The sequence below is a fragment of the Merops nubicus genome, unplaced genomic scaffold (genome assembly GCF_000691845.1).
Source record: "Merops nubicus isolate BGI_N331 unplaced genomic scaffold, ASM69184v1 scaffold31308, whole genome shotgun sequence".
Lineage (NCBI taxonomy): Eukaryota > Metazoa > Chordata > Aves > Coraciiformes > Meropidae > Merops > Merops nubicus.
Window position 1 is genome coordinate 1 of NW_008624171.1, and position 13,664 is coordinate 13,664.

At 37.4% G+C, this 13,664-nt stretch overlaps 1 protein-coding gene across 1 annotated transcript; it reads left to right on the forward strand.

Moving 5' to 3' along the window:
* The first annotated feature begins 52 nt into the window (after positions 1–52).
* On the forward strand, positions 53–13,011 carry NSUN2 (NOP2/Sun RNA methyltransferase family, member 2). Its single transcript, XM_008945324.1, has 11 exons — positions 53–222; positions 338–443; positions 1,103–1,174; positions 2,822–2,906; positions 3,719–3,911; positions 4,308–4,382; positions 5,363–5,493; positions 7,978–8,051; positions 10,898–11,028; positions 11,639–11,735; positions 12,826–13,011. Exons 1-11 carry the CDS (start codon positions 53–55, stop codon positions 13,009–13,011), a joined length of 1,320 nt encoding a protein of 439 aa, XP_008943572.1.
* Positions 13,012–13,664: the final 653 nt, after the last annotated feature.

Here is a 13,664-nt window from a genome sequence, read left to right on the forward strand (position 1 = left end):
GGAGGTAGGGGCAGGGCGGCGGTGCCGGGAACCCGGGCCTGGCAGGATCGCGATGTTGGCCTCTAGAGAAGGTGCGTCTCCGTCCGGCCTTCTCCCGCGCGTCTCTCTCCCCTGCAGCCACGCCAAGGAGATTCTTCACTGCTTGAAGGAGAAGTACTTCAGAGAGCTGCAGGACCTGGAGGTGGACGGCCAGAAGGTGGAAATGCCACAGTCGCTCAGCTGGTAAACGGAGTGGAAGTGAAATAAGGCGCCCTGCGTGTTCCCGGAACCAGGCGTGGTGAATTGCTTTCTGTACTTTTGCCACTGCTTCTCCCCTTTCCCGTCTCTTTTCCCCCAGGTATCCAGAAGAGTTAGCCTGGCACACGAACTTGAGCAGAAAAATCTTACGCAAGTCACCAGAACTTGAAAAGTTTCATCAGTTTCTGGTTAGCGAGACAGAATGTGTAAGTGTTGGATAGATTTTTTTTTTTCTCACTTTCACATCCTAAGCAGGGCTTTATTTAAATGCATTATAAGAAACAGAGACTGGACCTTTCTCTTAGGAGCAGCTCAGAAGAATTTGGAATTTACGTTGCCGTTGACAATGATTTATTCCAGAACTCTGGTACATACCTGCAGTTACAAGTATTTCTCCTAAACTAACTGTACTTTTTTATTTGGGAATATGAGGCCCTGTAAAATAATTAGTTGCTGTTAGAAAATAAATGTTTTAAATCTAGGTGTTTTAATCTGGTGGAAAATAGATGTTTAGATCTTCTTAAAAGTGCACATAACAAGACTTATCATCAGGGGTGCATGTTTTTCACTGAGTTGAGGCCAGCTTCTCATCTCTTTTGAGCAGAAACTACATCTGTGGGTTAAATGAAGTAGAATAATTATAAACTTATAAGAAACTTCAGTGGGGTGAAATACTGCGGGATTTTTTTGTTGTTCATTTGATTTGTTAAATGCTGACAGAATTTATTCCTAAGTTTATAATAGTGCGATTTTGATGACTTTACTGTTTTGCTACATAGAAATGTAAAAATCCTGTTGCAAATGAAATGCATTCTTTTGTGGAATAAGGAGGAGTTTGATTTTGTTGGTTTTTTTTACTTTCAAGGGAAATATCAGTCGTCAGGAGGCTGTCAGCATGATCCCACCTCTGCTGCTTGATGTTAACCCTCACCATAAGGTAACTCTGGAATATACTGTGTACTAGAGGTTTTTTTTCCCCAGAGAATAGTCTGATTGAACTGCGAATTACAACAGCAATGTCAATGCTTATACAAAACTTTGTATTGTGGTGGTATGTTTTGTTTCCTGCACAAAAATAACAAGAATCGACTGATGTTCAGATCACTAACATGCTGCCAGAGGAACATCTGCTTTTTTCAGCTGTCTAACGTTGTTTGTGTTAAATGTTTGACTTTGTCACTGTATTTCAGCAAACGCTTTCTAGAAACGTGTATAAGATTTCACAGATTTGCTGATAAGTCAGACTCAGAGTGGGTCCTTTATCGTCTCTTGTGACAAGACAGTAAAGAGCTGCTTTTGTCATTTAGGACCTTTTATTGTCCTTAGTGACTTATTTTCTGAGCTGCTTGTTATGATCAGAATTGCAGGTTACTTTTCATGCTTAACCAGCAAGTTTTGTATGTCATGTCTCATAGGCTGATTCCTGGCTTACCCAAGGATCAGCTTTATGGCTGTCAAACCTCTCTGTAGTTGTGTTCATTTTTAATTGATTTTTCACAGTTTAATTTTCCCTCACCATCAGCTTGCTGGACAACTTTGGAGAATGTTTAGGCTTCCTTATTCTTGTATTTTGCATTATATACAAGAGTAAGTAGAAACATCATAACTGTTCCTTTAAACAGCAAATATGACACTGTCTTACTGAGCATGTTTCATGATATGTTAATACTGTTTCCTGACACCACTCATCATATGCTCTGGAGCTCTCAGTAAATGCTCTTTGCATTTTTCTGGGGTCTGTCAGGGACTTGCCTGAGGATCTGAGCAGATCCATCCCTGTCTTTTATCCTGTTACGTGATTTCAGCTTTTACTGGAGCTAAAGGTCCAGAAGACAGTAATGTTTTTGAAAATCTGTAACTAGATGAGAGGAAAGACTAAGCTTCCTTATTTATAGAAACAGTGTTAGCTGTGAAATACTTTGCTGTGAAAGTGACTCTGTGAATGACTTGATCACAAGCCAAGTTTGTGATAAACCAGGAGACAGAAATATGCTGGAAATCAAGTGTTGGTGTCTGTCCTGTCCTACTGCCTGAGGGCAGTTCAAATACTTCCAAAGTGCTTCTTCCAGGATGTAGAAACGAGCACTTTATGCTGCCCTGATTTTTTTGCATTAAAATGCAACTGTGTAGGAAGGGGTAGCAGTTAATTTTTATTCAAAGTATATAAACAACTGTGTCAAATAGTGTCTGCTTAATTAAATGATAGTTATTCTTCTTGAATGTAACTTTGCCATTGATGTCTGTGGGTTTATGTGAAGTTCCAGTTAACTTCAGTCGGAATTACTTGTGAGCTGATAAAAGGATCGTATCCCCACGCCTATATTCACACTTCTTTCTGTTTCAGGATTTTTTTCCAGATTATATATTTGTTTACTACAAACGCAAGTTGTTTTTATATTTTAGGCCCTCAGAGATAAAGCCTACAAAGAACAACTGTACCTTTATGTTTTTGGAAATCTGTGTTCATAAAAATGGTAATTCTGCAAGTGTATGCAAAAATACTTTATTTAATAAACAAGAATAGAAATATCTCAAGTACTTAAAAATTTTGAGATGGGACTTCTTAATTTTCTGGTCTTTGTAGATTCTAGATATGTGTGCTGCACCTGGATCTAAGACTGCACAGCTCATTGAAATGTTGCATGCAGACATGAATGTTCCTTTTCCCAGTAAGTCTGGAAAAAATACAAAAAAACCTTTTGTGACTTGGAATTTCCACTCTTTCTTGCAGAACATTTTTAATATCGTACATAAGTAGCTGCATCTGACTGCATATTGAATTCCCAGAGTGGTTAAGTGATACAAGATGGGGAGTATCCCACCTTTTCCTTGAAGTCTTGTGGGCTTCCTTGTCCTGAATGAAGGCTTGATGGATTAGATATGTATCTTCACAGTTCAGACTACAATAGCTGTGATCAGAGCTTAATTTTTGCACATAAATCAGGTTTACTGAGCAAATGGTGGCCCATGAGCCCTTGTGTTTTAGTGGTATCTTGCAAACACTGCATTAAGATGCTTTAGCCTTCAAATGGTCATTATATTTATTTTTTTTAAGCTTTGGAATCCTTACTTTCAGCTAGATGCACACAGAAAATACTGCCCATAAAAACAGAAGTTGCAGGGAGTAGGTTCTCTTTCTGCACGCTACTGAAAATCTGTTGATGTACAGAGATTTGTCTGTGGTGGCAGTGGAGGTTTTTTCTGTGGCAAATGTTTTAATTTGAGTTTGAAAGTTTAAGGGCCCTTGCTTATGTCTTACTGCCACGATGAGCTAGAACTCTTGGGACTGTATTTGGCACATCAGTTAAAACTCATTGTGCTTTATGCTAGTTTGTGTTCAGTAAGGGATCCTCTATTTGTAAGGAGTCTTTTAGGTAGAAATCTCTAGTAAAAGATTTACACAACTTTGAAGATAAGGCAAAAAACAATGTAAAATTATTTAGCTGCTGAAAAGTGTCTTCTCCCTATTTTATGTTCCCAGAGGGTTTTGTAATTGCTAATGATGTCGACAACAAGCGCTGCTATTTGCTGGTTCATCAGGCTAAGAGATTAAACAGTCCCTGCATCATGGTGGTAAATCATGATGCCTCCAGCATTCCTAATCTACAAATAGATGTTGATGGAAGAAAAGAAGTCCTCTTTTATGACAGGATTTTATGTGATGTCCCCTGCAGGTATCTTGCATGTGATCTTCAATATACAGATTTTACTGTTAAGTGCAGTGGTAGAATTTTTGTGTTACTCAGAGTTTTTGAGTTGCTTAGTTATGATTTGTAGTAGCTACCAAAACAAATAGTTAGTCTGTCTTAAGTAGGGGGATACCAAATCAAGGTGAACTTCTTCCATTCCAAGTCATACTTAAATTTGGTGAGCTAAAGGGCTTCTCATTTCAAACTGATACTTAGGATACTGAAATACAAAAAAATAGTGCAGAAAGAAACAGTACAGTGTAAGAGAACTAGTTAACATGGGAGAGGGACTGTTGATTTTTTTTTTTCTGCTATAAACGAGTTGGTTATGAATTTAGTTTTACCTGCATATAATACAAATCTGTTCAATCTCTGTTACAGTGGAGATGGAACCATGAGGAAAAACATTGATGTATGGAAGAAGTGGACAACACAAAACAGTTTGCAGCTTCATGGGTAAAAAATGGCTATTACCCATCTGCACTTTCATTTCTCTTCTCCTTTTTCCATATCTTTTAACATCTGCATGCATTCACATGTTAATATATGACAAAGCAGAGACTAAGAAGTCACTTTTCTATCAAATCAAGAGCTTATGTGCTATTCAGAGAAAGTGGTGTTTCAGATGAGAGGAGTGTGTGAATCCAAATGGCTTGTATTCTTATGAATGACTGACATTAATGTTCGTTGAATTAATTTATACAAGGTAGTGAATAAAACGGGGAACAAATAATTTGCCTGAAATTCTTAGCATTTAGGCAAATAAAACGCCCTCAGAAGAAAACAGAAACTTGTAAAATTTAATAGTAATGTTTTAAAGTCTTTAGAATATTAGAGGTCATGCGTAAGTGATTTCAGTTACCTGAGACTGATTTATGTTAATGGGTGTTGAATGAGTACTTAGCCTAATGCAGGCACATGGTAAAAAGCAGTAATTTAAACACAGATTAAAAAGATGACAACATTTTACTGTGCATTTGTAACAAGCTGAAAATGCTGTCAGTTACTGTGATTCAGCTGACCTATGGTGATACTTTTCTCAGAAGGCCAACGTTAAGCTGTGTTACTGTGTGTCCATAATATTTGTAATATTTTAATTGCTCCTCATTTTAATTGTGATTTCTGAGAATAACAGTTGGGTTTGGAGTGGTATGTTTTCTAGTGTTAAGTAGTTTGTAATAAACTTGATGGAGCACTAGAAATGAAATACAGAAAGTTAGGTTAAAAGTTATGCAGTAGTGTTACTGTGACTGCTCTAAGTTGACAGTTTAAAACTGACATCAATTTGTGTACTGGTAACAGGGGTGGAACTCAGTAAGTGCTGGCTTAGCCCATGGAGAGTTGTGTCTGTAGTATAACTTCACCTATAAGAAATTTCATGTCAAATCTTTCTTGCTTCTAAATGATACCTGGCTAGACCAAGAGTATTCTGTTAGATTGCAGTTAAGAATTGCAACCCGTGGTGTTGAACAGCTTGCAGAAGGTGGGAGAATGGTATATTCCACATGTTCATTGAACCCTATTGAAAATGAAGCTGTGATTGCATCTCTGCTGGAAAAGAGTCAAGGTGAGAATGCAAGCTTGGATGGAGTGGGAAAATCTTTTTTTCTCAGCCCCAAAATGGCTCTGTGTGTTGTAGTACAAGTAAAAAGCTTAATGTAGGTGACGTGCTCCTGGTATGCAAAACTGCAGCAATTTTTTGGTGTCTCTAGGATTTCATTCATGTTGACATGAACGGTCATCTTGAATGGGCCTAAACTGAGTGCAGATATAAAACCTGAAGAAGTTGTGCTCATGATGCACAAGAGACTTCTAGCGACAGTGAAATTCAGTCTGTTACCTGGCTTCTGCTAACCAATTTAGTTGTATGGAGTCAGTGTCTGACATTCATGTGCATTCGTAAGCAGTTGGAGGAATGTTATTGTGCACCAGTGAATGGGAGTCACTCATACCTATAGTATTCTTTCACCCACACTTCAATATGCTGGGATTTTTAATGGCTTTAGGCTCACTGTTTTTTTTTTACACTTTTGACTTGCATATGTGGGCTTGTTTATGTTCCTGTTAAGTCTCCATCATCTGAAGTAACAAGAGGTAGAAAAATCGAGGGAAGCTGGGAAGCTACGCTACATCAGTTTGCTGTAGTAGGGTTTAGTAACCCTAATTTCTGATTTTGAGCTGATGAACCTTTTATTTCTGAGTCAGTAACCTGAAGTTTGGACACATCTAATAGGATTTTGCATGGGAAGTACCACAGACTTTAAACCTTGTACAGAGCAGCAGCAGCTGTATTGCTCCTGGAGCTGAGCTGGTCCTGGAAGTAGAGTAGCCTGGTTTGTGTAATGTTTTCTTTGTGCTAGTCACTATTCTGGCCCCAAATTACCCAGGAAATACTGTTCTCAGAAACAACAGTTTAGCTAAAATGCCTGCAGATAATTAGGATTTTACTATTTAATTTACACTCAAAGGCCATTTTAATTTAAAAATAGTTTCTTTGACGGAGTGAGTGCAAAAACAACATAGACATATTTCCAGTAAACTTTAGAGTGTGTGGCATATTGAAGGCTATACTATGCCAGAGAAGGTTAATAATGAGGAGAATGGAAAGCAGTAAGGACTAGTTTGGGCAAGAGCACAAAGTGGTTGGATGTTAACATATGACAACAGTTGCAACATCTAGGGCAAATTCAGTATATGGAAATAAGATCTTGACTGGCTGTGAGATTAAGACCTTGTCTGCTTAGTGGAGGAATTTTGAGGTTTACTTGGAGGCTTTGATGTGTGCCAGTGAGTGAATGTTATCCTTGGGGCTTGAACATAGGTGTAGCCAAGGAAGGTTGGGGTAGTGCAGAGGTCTCCAAGGGTCATTGGGCTTCAAGGATTTCCTTAGGTTAGTCCAGAAGGTTTGTTGTTTCTTTGGTAACTTTGTGACACAGTGTTACACTGCTACTTGTGGAGCAAATTGGAGGTTGCCTATCCAATCAGCCCTTAGGGCTGAAGGAGTAAGGAAAAGGCACTTTTGTACCACACTTTTCTCCTGGGAAGTGTAGTAGTACTGATGGACTGTTTAGTGACTGATCAGTCTGAAGTAGTTTTGAAGCATCAATTGAAGCCATGCTGTAGATATACAGGAGTATTTAAAGGACTGATGCAAACATCAATTTAATCAGATTTGAAATGTCATTTTGGAATTTGTCTATGAATTCGTGTATCACCTTTTATTTAAAGGACTGGCTTAAACTGTCACTGTAAGAGTAAATGGTCAGTCATGTAGAACACATTGATAAATTGTGTACAATATAAGGAAAAGCCTGACTGTTAGTTAAGTATTCAGAATCACACAAGAAATTTTAAGGTTAATCTTCACTAGAGAGGTCACTTGTTAAAACAGTAAGTTTTTTATATAAATCCTGGATTTGGGGCAGCTTAAAACTTTTATTCAGTAAATTATCTTCTGTTGATATTTCTTGTAGTAATCTGACATATTTTAGGCACATAGCCTTTTGTCCTATTAAGCTGATAGTACTTACCTGACTGTTAAACAGTTTGGAACTTTCAATTTAAAAAATAATAAATACTTTTTCCTCTCAAATTGGAATATATTAAGTTTTTTAAGATGAAACTCTCCGTAAATTAAGAATATATCAAGCATCCCAAAAGAGCACTTCTCTGAAAAATACTTTATCAGCCTAGTAAATCCAAATACTAAGTAAATGAGAATCTTAATTCAAAAAATCAAAAAACTTAATTCTCTGGAACACTGATGTTTAATGATACAGCTTGCAGAGTATCACTCTATGTAGCTGCTACAAAAAGTATCTACCCATTATATTTTGCTTAGTTTATAGTTTGCAAACTTCTGTAGTTAGGACCAGTTCTTTCTTGCCATCTGTCTTGTTTATTTACATGGTATTAATTGTATAACATTTTGTTCCTTGAAAGTTTTAAAAAGCAATTGTCTTAAAATGGTCTTAAAACTTGAACAAAAACTATTTTCATAAAAGTTACTTAGATTCTGTTTTCAAGCATGTTTATGTTCTTGCAATTTCAGGTGCCTTAGAACTTGCTGATGTCTCTTCTGAGTTACCAGGTTTGAAGAGGATGCCAGGAATTACAAAATGGAAGGTACTGAACCTGGCATTTCTGTAAAGTTCTTGGTCTGTGGTAGAGTGTTAAATTAGGGAAATTTTGAAGCGTAACTTTTCAAAACATTAGGTTGAGCTGAATTAATGGTAGTGATTTGCTGTTTAGAGCTTTAGACAATATAGCATTATAGGTGAGCAGTAAAAATCGGATGTTAAGTTCTGGTCTTCTCATCTGCTCTCCTCTTTTTACTCTAGCTTTCTTTGCTCTGCTTCTTATGCTTTCATAGTGTAATTCCCTTTTCTATTGTGTGCATGTGGCCTGTAGATGGCAGCATAATTTCAGGCGGTTTTTAAGTTAGCCTTCCTCCTCTGTCTTTACAGTATGAGTGTTAGATTCTACAGTTCTTCAGCTGGCCCATTTGAATCACTTGGAAGTAAACGCTGTTAAACCCTTTCTGGAAATACACTATAAAACCCGCAGTGATATGGGTAATCCTAGAATATTAATAGAATCTTCTGTTTTGTTCCAGATGCTATATGATTTCAGTTCTGGAAATGAACTAGTAAGGAGGGGTGGACAACCCCAAAGCTGCTTCAGCTTCTTGTTAAGAGTATAATCAAGAGGAGTAGAAGGCCTGTTACTAGTGAAAGAAGCTCTAAATTATATTTTAATTATGAGCATGTGCCTTTGCAAGGCCATTGGTTGCTCAGTCTTTACTGACCATTTCACTAGTCTCTTGCAGTTGCAGGTTTATGTTTGTGTGTAGGCTAATGAACAAGGTGCTTGGAATAAAGATTTGCATATGTTCTGCCACTGGAAATCCAGCTTAGAAACTTGCTGATTTCTTTTTTCTTGCTGTTCCAAAAATTTAAATTGTGTACTTGTACCTGAAGGATAAAGGTAAGATGCATAACTGTGGCTCTATAATATGAATTTTACTGTATAAAGCTACAAAATATATATGTAAAGATCCCTGAGAGTATAGTGTATTCCCTGTAACATATCTGTGTTTACAGTTGAAAAATAAATCTCCCTAATGAGTGTTTTTAAAAGTAGGCTAATAAAATCTGTTGAAGGTTTGCAAGACTTTCTTCAGCTGTTATTTGCTACTACTGTAGTTTTTTCAAGCCTCATAGGCTAGCTCATCATTGACTGTGTTTGCTTGCTCTAGTGCTGTTCTAACTTGGTGTAGGCTTTTGTTTCCTGGCGAGACTCAGTGATTACATTGAATGTTCCTGAGCATCAGGTGACTGTAAATCTCTGGAAACAGCAAAGTAAAAACAAGGTTTTGTTCAAGGGACGTTTAGATGCATGGAAGTGGCATTCCGTACTTTCTCGTTAAGCCAGACAATGAGTCAACTCCAATTAATTATTTCAGAGACTTGAAGGAAGAGACATTTTAACTCCAGATCTGGTAATCTCTCTGCCAGTCTACAGTCTACCCTAACAAGAGGCTAGTGAAGTGTGCAAGAGAGACATGTTCAGCATGTTTTTTGATTGCTTTGTCATTCTACCAGTTAAATTGTGTAGGCTGGTAAAGCAAAACCGAATAGAGCAGGGATGTTAGGCAGTTACTCTAGTAGATCCAAAATAGTTCTAGACTTGGTTGCACTTCCAGTTATTTATCAGTCCCATGTTTGTTTCTCTCGAGCTGAACTCGTGACTTGCAAAGAGCAGTTCAGAATCTCAGTCTGTCTTGTCTCCATCTACCAGTATGTTGTGTAGCATATTTGGACACATACCTAGTGAAACTGTAATCTAGTTAAATTTTACATTTGAGTTTCCGGTAGAACACTTAAAACATCAAGTCAGTCACAGCAAGATGTGGGGAAACACTTCACAGTACTTGCCAGTCCCGAAGTCAGCATCACTGTGACTTCTGTATTTTGTTGCCTTAACAACAAAACCAGCCTTTGATTCAGTCATTAATTTTATGTTTGCCTCATGCATTCCCAAATGTGATGTTTCTTAGCCCAGTACAGAAGCTAGAGCTCTGAAGTAAAATTTTTCCCTTGTGTGCTGTGGGCCTGTTTTGTTGGTTTGGGTTTATTTATTGTTGGTGGTTGGGTTTTGTTGGTGTTTGTGGTTTTTTTTGTATTCTTGCTTAAAGAACATTCAAAATGCCTTGCTACAAGAGTTGTAGCTGTAACCTTTTGCTTGTATCTTGAGAGTTCTTCAAAACCTTTGACCCCTAGAAAGAAAGAATGAAGAGATATGTCCACACAGTATCTTAAGAGAGGATTTATAGATGTGTTCTGAGTTCTGGCTAAAGATACAGGTACTAGAGAACTCATGGGGATGTGGTTCTCCAGTAACTTTCCTGGAAAACGTCTCCATCTATGACTTAGGTACTCCTGTGTCCCAGGGCTCTATACTTGCCAAGCTGTTGTGTTGCACATTTGCATCTTTCTTATGTAATGAAATTGGGATTCCTCTATCTCTTAGACTGCAGTAGCCCTTTACCTTTCTGTGCTCCCTGGAAGCTGCCTGTAGTAGAACATTTCACAGCCAGTCTTGTGGAGAAGTGGAGTATCTTGAGTCACATGGCTCACTAATCTTCTCATATATTTCTCCACTATCCTTCCTTTGGATTTTGGTGTTTGCTGTTCTGGCAGGTTACCAGAGAGCACTGCAGTTAATTCTGCACTGGTCTTGACAGCACACATTGTGAAGCATACAAAGTGGAGCGAGCAAAGAGAGGCAGCTGGAAAGAATCTCCTGCTCATAAGTGCACAGGAACAAAACACTCTAAAGAACTTAATATACTATACCAGAAAAGAACTTCTCATTTTGGAACCTGAACCTTGGTTTGAAAGTATTTTAATAAAAGCTTGTAAAGTGGTGACCTTTTATTTTTCACAATATTTATATTTACTCTTTTGAAGGTAATGTTGAAAGATGGACAGTGGTTTGAAGACTGGAAAGATGTGCCTTCAAATAGACAAACTCAAATACGTCCCACTATGTTTCCAGTAAAAGATGAAGAGAAGCTAAAGGCAATGAAGCTAGAGCGTTGGTAAGTTTTTCTAGAGTAGACTTGATGAGGTTTTGGTGATTACCTTGTATGGTGGTGGGCAGATTAATTAGTTCAGGTTAGGAATGTGTTGCAGTGTAGACCTATGCTTGTGTACATCTTGAGTATATTTTTATTGCTTCATGTGTAATAGTAGTATACAATATTTGAATTCCAGTCAACCGAGAGAAGGTATTGAAAGTTACTTAAAAAAATAAGTACTCACACAAACAGGTGGAGTTCTTTGCATCCAACAGAGATACATAACCAAAATTACTGGAAAAATATGTAAAACTGTAACATTTTAACAGTGTGACTTACTTCCTATGGAAGACTTTCCATAGCTCTTCTAAAAATAGTATTGAAAAATGAGTCATTAAAGCTCAGATATGAATGGTGAAATGAATGTGTTGCACTGATGCAAGTTAATTTGTCAGAATGCTCTATTTTAGATCCTGTTTCTAGCTTGGTAAATTAAATCTGTACAATCCTACTAGGAATACTTAGCCTGCCCTCTAAGTGAATATAAATGTGACGCATCTAGTGCTTTGTGAGAGCCTGAATGCTGATGATTAATACACTGCAACAGTTTGATGATTTTTTTCCTCCCTAGTCTTAGGATATTGCCACATCACCAGAACACAGGTGGTTTCTTTGTGGCTGTGTTAATAAAAAAATCTCCAATGCCATGGAATAAACGCCAACCTAAGGTAACTTCTTTTAAAAGAGTTAGTGTTAACTTCTGATAACATTTCTGGATTTTTTTTTTGAAAGCTTGCATAATAGAAATCATACTGTGACTGTTTTATATCTGCCCTTCAGTTTTAATTCAGTGTGTCATTAATAAATTCTGAAATCCCTTCACTTTTGAAAAAATCTTTTAAAATAGAAAGAAAAGGAGGGGAGATTTTGAAATCATGGTAAAGTAGCAGGATAAAACTCAAACATAAAATTAAGGCTTTAAAAGAATTACAGAAGCAGATTAGATTGGGGAGCTAAAGCTGTCACTTCCTTCAGCTGTGTGGTCCCTCTGCTGAAGGCTTTTTTCTGATGTAAGCTTATTCTAATTTCAGTTTATCTTACTCAGTGACTGCTTGCTCTAGCATGATTCACTAGCAGATTAGTACATCAGCAGCAGCAGGAAGGAATGTAAAACTGTTAGGAGCAGCAGCAGCTTCAACCATCTGACTTTAATCCATTTGTTGTCAATTGTCTTTAAAATCCTGTCAACAGGATTTTAAGTTGATGTGATGTCTTTAAGAGGTTAATATCTTTGAGAGAAACTTCTTGTGTGAAACCCTTTTAGATGTTTCTTTTTATTTAATTTGCTTCATTAGAGAACACCTTATGAGTAAAATGTGTGTGGCCGTAAGGGAAAAGCATTTTTTGAGAAGCAAGTGTCATCCAAATATTCGATGCTGTTCTAAGTTTAATGCTGTAGCACTTTTACAGAAAACATGCAGCAGCAGCAGGATGTGTGTGTTTGTCTCTGAGTGCTAGGAGGAAAGCAGCAGATTCTGACTTTTTTGTCTTCTTTGTGAGTGCTTGAACTTGATTTTGTAAATGGTACAAAAATAGCTTGCTTGGACATTAAGAAATTCTCCAGATTGGTACTAGAGGTACTGTTTAGAGGTACAATTTACAATGCTGTCTTGATTTAGTAATCAGATTGAATCCCTAATGGATCTGATTAAGCACTTACATACAAATTCATAAGAATTAAACATATGCAAAGAGAGCACAGGTACACTTTTTACAAGTTAGATACTACTTTGCTGAAAATATTATAATTTGAAATAGGCATATCAGAAATTACCACAAAGAACAGGAGATACTGAAGTGACAGCAGCAAATTCAGATAACTGTTGTGAATGCATTAATGAAGAATCAGAATCAACGCTCTCTGAAAATGAAGAGTCTAAGAAAATACAAGAATTGCAGAATTCAGACACCGAGCAAAGCAAAAAGGAACAAGTATGTGGGTAAGAGAATGTGTCTTTGCCCTGTGACAGCTGCAATTACTGAGTAATTCTACTGTAATTCTTTTTGAGATTGAGATTACCAGTGTGTTAGTTTTTTCTTCTTTGTTAAGGATAAAAATGCTTTTGGAAGTTCAGCTTTGGAAGATCTTTACCGTCTTCACAATTAATCCCTCAGAAATCTGTTTACTTGACTTTGTGGTTTTTGTTTTCAAGCACTGCTTTCATCTCCTCATTATTGCAGAGCAATAAGTAGGATTACAACCCTAGACTTCTACAGGGCTAACTTTGCACTCTTCAAAGGTCTACTAGCAGGAATTCCATGGGCTAAGACTCTGGATGGTAAAAGAGCACAAGAAAGTTGATCAATTTTAAATACCACTTCTTCCAAGGCCAAGATAGGTGTGTTCCCTTGAGTAAAAAGTTGGGTAGACAAGCTAAGAAACCTGCATGGATGAGCAGGGAGCTTCTGAAGGAAATCTCCTGGAAGAAAGAAAGGTATAGCTCATGTAAGAAGGGACTTGTCACTTGGGAGAGATACAGGGAAACTGTTAGGACATGTAGGAAGGCAATAAGAAATGCCAAAGCCCTCTTAGAACTAAAACTAGCAAAGGAAGTAAAAGAGAACAAAAAGGGTTTCTTCAAATCTATCAGTAGTAA

What these genes read in the sequence shown, in the direction of transcription:
- NSUN2 (XM_008945324.1), top strand. Translation starts at nt 53, where the DNA reads ATGTTGGCCTCTAGAGAAGGTGCGTCTCCGTCCGGCCTTCTCCCGCGC. An exon ending in TCTGCTGGAAAAGAGTCAAG is followed by an intron (nt 5,494 to 7,977) that starts GTGAGAATGCAA and finishes TTGCAATTTCAG; the next exon opens with GTGCCTTAGAACTTGCTGAT. An exon ending in GCAATGAAGCTAGAGCGTTG is followed by an intron (nt 11,029 to 11,638) that starts GTAAGTTTTTCT and finishes TTTCCTCCCTAG; the next exon opens with TCTTAGGATATTGCCACATC.